Source organism: Penaeus monodon, chromosome 12 (genome assembly GCF_015228065.2).
Source record: "Penaeus monodon isolate SGIC_2016 chromosome 12, NSTDA_Pmon_1, whole genome shotgun sequence".
In the NCBI taxonomy this organism is placed as follows: Eukaryota; Metazoa; Arthropoda; class Malacostraca; order Decapoda; family Penaeidae; genus Penaeus; species Penaeus monodon.
The window spans coordinates 6,728,292-6,732,733 of NC_051397.1; the positions used below are offsets into that span (position 1 = coordinate 6,728,292).

At 41.4% G+C, this 4,442-nt stretch overlaps 1 protein-coding gene across 1 annotated transcript in view; it reads right to left on the bottom strand.

Annotated features, from left to right (window-relative positions):
• Nucleotides 1–1,836: 1,836 nt before the first annotated feature.
• Nucleotides 1,837–4,442, bottom strand: part of LOC119579230 (blastula protease 10-like) — a 33,211-nt gene continuing 30,605 nt past the window's right edge. The window contains exons 12-14 of the mRNA XM_037926967.1: nt 3,798–3,933; nt 3,203–3,298; nt 1,837–2,597 (exon numbers count right to left, since the gene is read on the bottom strand). Of these exons, the coding sequence (XP_037782895.1) occupies nt 2,358–2,597; nt 3,203–3,298; nt 3,798–3,933 (472 nt within the window). The 3' untranslated portion in view covers nt 1,837–2,357. The remainder of the gene's footprint in view (nt 2,598–3,202; nt 3,299–3,797; nt 3,934–4,442) is intronic.

The following is a 4,442-nucleotide window of genomic DNA, read 5'->3' on the forward strand; positions in this document are numbered from 1 at the left end:
GGTGGGTGTAGGAAAGGATGTGGTATGAGAAGATGGGTGGAACTCTTAGGTTGCCCATTGCGACACGTATAATGAAAGGAAGAGGGGTATGCATCGGGGAAGTAGTAGAAATTAGAGCATCTGGATTTGGACTGGAAAAGGAATTTGAATGGGGGGGAGAGAGTAGAGATTGAATGGTTTGGGGTACAGGGAAGGGATGCTGAGCCATCTTCAGAAAATAGGAAAGAAGCAAGAGTGTAGTACAGGTAGGTAGGTACAAAGAGAAAAACCTTGCTGGGGTGCTTCTTGTCTGCCCTCATGTAGAATGAGGACTGAATCTGAGAACTGCTACCTCAGATTCGAGCTTGTAGGCAGAGCAGGTCTGATAAAATACATTATGGGAGCCACTACAATTGGCACACATGCATAACTGAGCAGAGAAATTTGAATGGTTGCGACCAGTTTGGGCAAATAAGAAGGCAGTGTGGACTGTGGAGCAACTGTTTGGCTGGGTGTAGGACTTTCGCTGGCCTCTGGGAGGATTAGTATAGCACTTTATTGCCACTGCATCATAGTCGATGAGGCATGCAAGCAGGTCGTCTTCACAGTCAGACCAGTCCTTGTTGTAGACAGGACAGCCAGTTGGGGAGACAGAAACAATTCCAGTACAAGTATGAAAGGAGGAGCGGTTGGCATTGCCATTAAAGTCAGTCAGATAGTGCACGAGCTTGAGACTCAGATGTAACTGTGACAAGGAGTGAATAATCAGAACGACTGTGAAAGGAAATTTTACCTACTTGTTTTTGGAGACATTGTTGGAAGAGAAGGGTATTGTCAGAGTAAAAGGGTGGTAGGGGGAATTACAAAGGCTCAATCCCAACCTAGCTGGGCCAAAAAGTTTACTAAAATGGTTTGTAGAGGTGGAAGTAGTGGGACGAGGGCGGGAGGAAAATGGGATAGTATGGAGAGCGGTAGTATTGTGAGGAGGAGAACAATAAAGATGAAGAGTAGGAATAAGGGGAGGGGGCAGACAATGAAGAAGACTAGTAGGAGATGGAATGGGGGGATGATAGAAGAGATAAAGGGGTGTATTCTTGAAGGTTAAGTAATGATCTGGGTGGATGATTCGAAAGGGATGGAGTTGACAGCAAATGTCGAAGAGGGGGCATTAATATCATTGGTCGGACCGTGGTCAAAGGAAAGGCAGGGGCGGGAAACCATTGAAATCAAATTCAGATAGGCTAGCTGCTGAAGGATCAAGCCTTAATAATTAAGGCTTGCCCCTTCATTATTCACTATGGTGTGCCTGAAATAAGTGGAAAGAAGAAACGGTCTACCCTCAGGGTCCCCATAAGGAGTATGGGCTAGGCATTAATCAAGAGAATACCGTGCCCATGGCTCCCAGAGGCCGTTATGACTGACGCAAAGTCAGCCTTTCACACTTTAGGAAGTGGGCAGCAGAAGGGGATGAAGAAAAGAAGGAAAAGGAAAGAGGGAGTAGAAAAGACCATACAAAATTTGTTGAGGCGAGAGCTGAGGACAAATGTAGGGGTGATCCCCTACAATTGGCCGCAGCCTCTGCCTCCTAAGCCCAACCACGGCAACGGGTATAGGATTAGGGGTTAGACTTCATTTGATTACATTTACTTATTCGCCTTTATCAACCAGCTACTGTAATTGCGTGAAGTATTTCCTACAAGGAGTTTTCTTCAGTTTCAGTATTTCTTTCCAAGGTGTGAAATTTGTATGTATTGTCTAAGAATAAGACCGAATCTTTATCCTTTTCTGCAGAAATTTTGCATTTGAAAAATCCTGAAATTTCATTCGTACCCAATGGGGACACTGCTTCAGTCATTATTTCTTCATTTAGCTTTTAGTAATTACTAATACTGTTCCCTTTTCTTTCCGTAGTAATGGTAGACTTTTTTTTTTTTTTACCTATATTTGATTTTTTATTGAACAACCATTAAAAGGTCGTAAAACATAAAAGGACTATTATATCCTAGTTACTAGAGACATAAAAAAAACAGACTGGAGTCCAGTTTCCTGTAGGAAACCTGAAAATCCGGATTTCATTTTTATCAGACATGTTAAAAAAAATTCTTTTAGACTTATGAAAGCATTATTATTACAAAAAAAGTTAACACAAATATTCTAGATTAAATCTGTTTTGGACCCTCATCAATCAGTTCGATAAAAATTGTACAATATAAAAGTTAATTTTTTTACACAGTAATAAAATATCAATTATGCAACCGTTAGGATTAAAGATCTGCAGTATTCACACAACGCCTTTGAACAATAAATAGATAAAATAACAACAGTGTAAAACTGATTATTTATACAATTATAATGCCATAAAATTTTAGCGTGAAAAGTTACACAACCTCATACTGAATATGGAATCCTTTCGAATTCCTCATGGATTTATACACCACGTTCAGCTCATTGCCAGAAGAAAGGAGTGAGACTGGCAGATTATTTTCTCCACAGACTCTTGAGCTTAACGGCCTATAATAGCTCCTGGTTCCCTGAAGATCCACCACGAGGTAATTTTCATGACATCGACCGATCCTTTTACCCGCGATTAAAATCTTGATCTTCTTGCTTGCGGGAGCCTGGGGAAAGGTTTCGTATAAATTTCAAATCAGGTTAAGAAAAGTGTACTTAAGAATTATGTACTTGTGTAACTGCTATCATAAATGTTCTCTATTCAGGTTAATCTTCATAACAGAGCTATAGAACTCAAAACTCAAAAGTGCGAGACTTACATTCTTCAGCGGAAACATACATATCGGAAAGACAAGATAAACAAAAAATACGTCACCTGCTCACCTACACAACAACGACAAGAATAAGAATACCAACAGTAGTAACAACAGCGATATCCTATACCTTGGAATCTCGTCTTGATGCCTTTAGTAACAAGCACTTTACGCCGGATCATGGGACACAGCCGGTAACGCTTAAACCGTAAGACCGGCACAGAGCCTGTTAAACACACAACCCGGGAGCGACAACTCGGGCTATACGGGAACCTGGCTCGCTTCCCTCAGGGCGATCCTGCTCGAGACAACCTCGGAGGTAATGTGCTCCCGCCGGCGTTAGCTCCCCAGTGATGGTGGTGATAACAGCAGCACTTTACACCAACAAATGCATTAATAATAACAGTAAAGGTAACAAGACATTACTACAAGTCGAACAAACAAAAGGCCGGACTCACAATGATCCACCACTCGCACGCGCACCCTCGTCCATGCAGACCAGGGTAGTTTGGTGTGGTGATCATTCCAGTCTCTCCTGCAGCTACATTTATAATCTGCAATTGAAACAAAAAATGGAAAATACAGGATAAAGACAATAAAAAAACAATACTCTTGTTCCTTACCTATGATAAATTTTAAATAACGGAATTTCTAACACACGGTCTAAAAATACTGGAATGGAAATTGGCAAAATGCTCTACGAATATATATATACGATACCAATTCTGACAAACAAATTCCTCAGAAAATAAATACATATATAAATATGCAAATAAAAAACATCTAAATGATAAAACACACACAAAAAGATTAATAAATAAGTAAGCATATAACCAAATATCAAACCAATAAACCAGTAATTACATAAACCAGTCAATGAAGACAACGCACAAGACCACCAACATCAACTTGCACACAGAACATAAGTAATTCAGTCTCGCACTTGTAGTCTCGCTTACTCTCCATTCCTAATATAATTTCCCCACTTAACGAAAAGTAAAAAAAAAGAAAGAAAGAAAGCGAAAAAGAAAAGAAAAACGTAAATCACAAGACCTTATGGCAAGCCGAATCGCCCAAGGACTCGAAAGTGATGTTGAAGCCTTGATAATTGTAGTTCATGTTGGAGGCGAATCTTGCTGTAAAGGCACTGCTTGGGAGGAGAATCATGCTTGTCTGCGATCCACAGAACCTTTGCCAAAATGGGAATGTGGATGAATTAGCCATATCAAGAAGAGAGAGAGAGAGAGAGAGAGAGAGAGAGAGAGAGAGTGAAGAGAGAGAGAGAGAGAGAGAGAGAGAGAGAGAGAAGAGAGAAGAGAGAAGGGGAAGGAAAGAGAGAGAGAGAAGAGAGAGAAGAGAGAGAGAGAGAGAGGAGAGAAGAGAGAGGAGAAGAGAAGAGAGAGAGAGGAGAGAGAGAGGAGAGAAGAGAAGAGAAAGAGAGAGAGAGAAGAGAGAGAAGAGAAAGAAAGAGAGAGAGGAGAGAAAAAGAGAAAGAGAAGAGAGAAAGAGAGAGAGGAGAGAGAGAGAGAGAAGAAGAGAGAGAGAAAAGGAGAGAGAGAGGGAGAGAGAGAAGAGAGGAGAGAGAAGAGGAGAGAGAGAAGAGAAGAGAGAGAGAGTGGTGTGTGCGTGGTGGTGTGGTGGTGTGGTGTGGTGTGGTAGCGTGTGCGTGCGTCGTGTGTGGGGGTGTGGTGTGGTGGT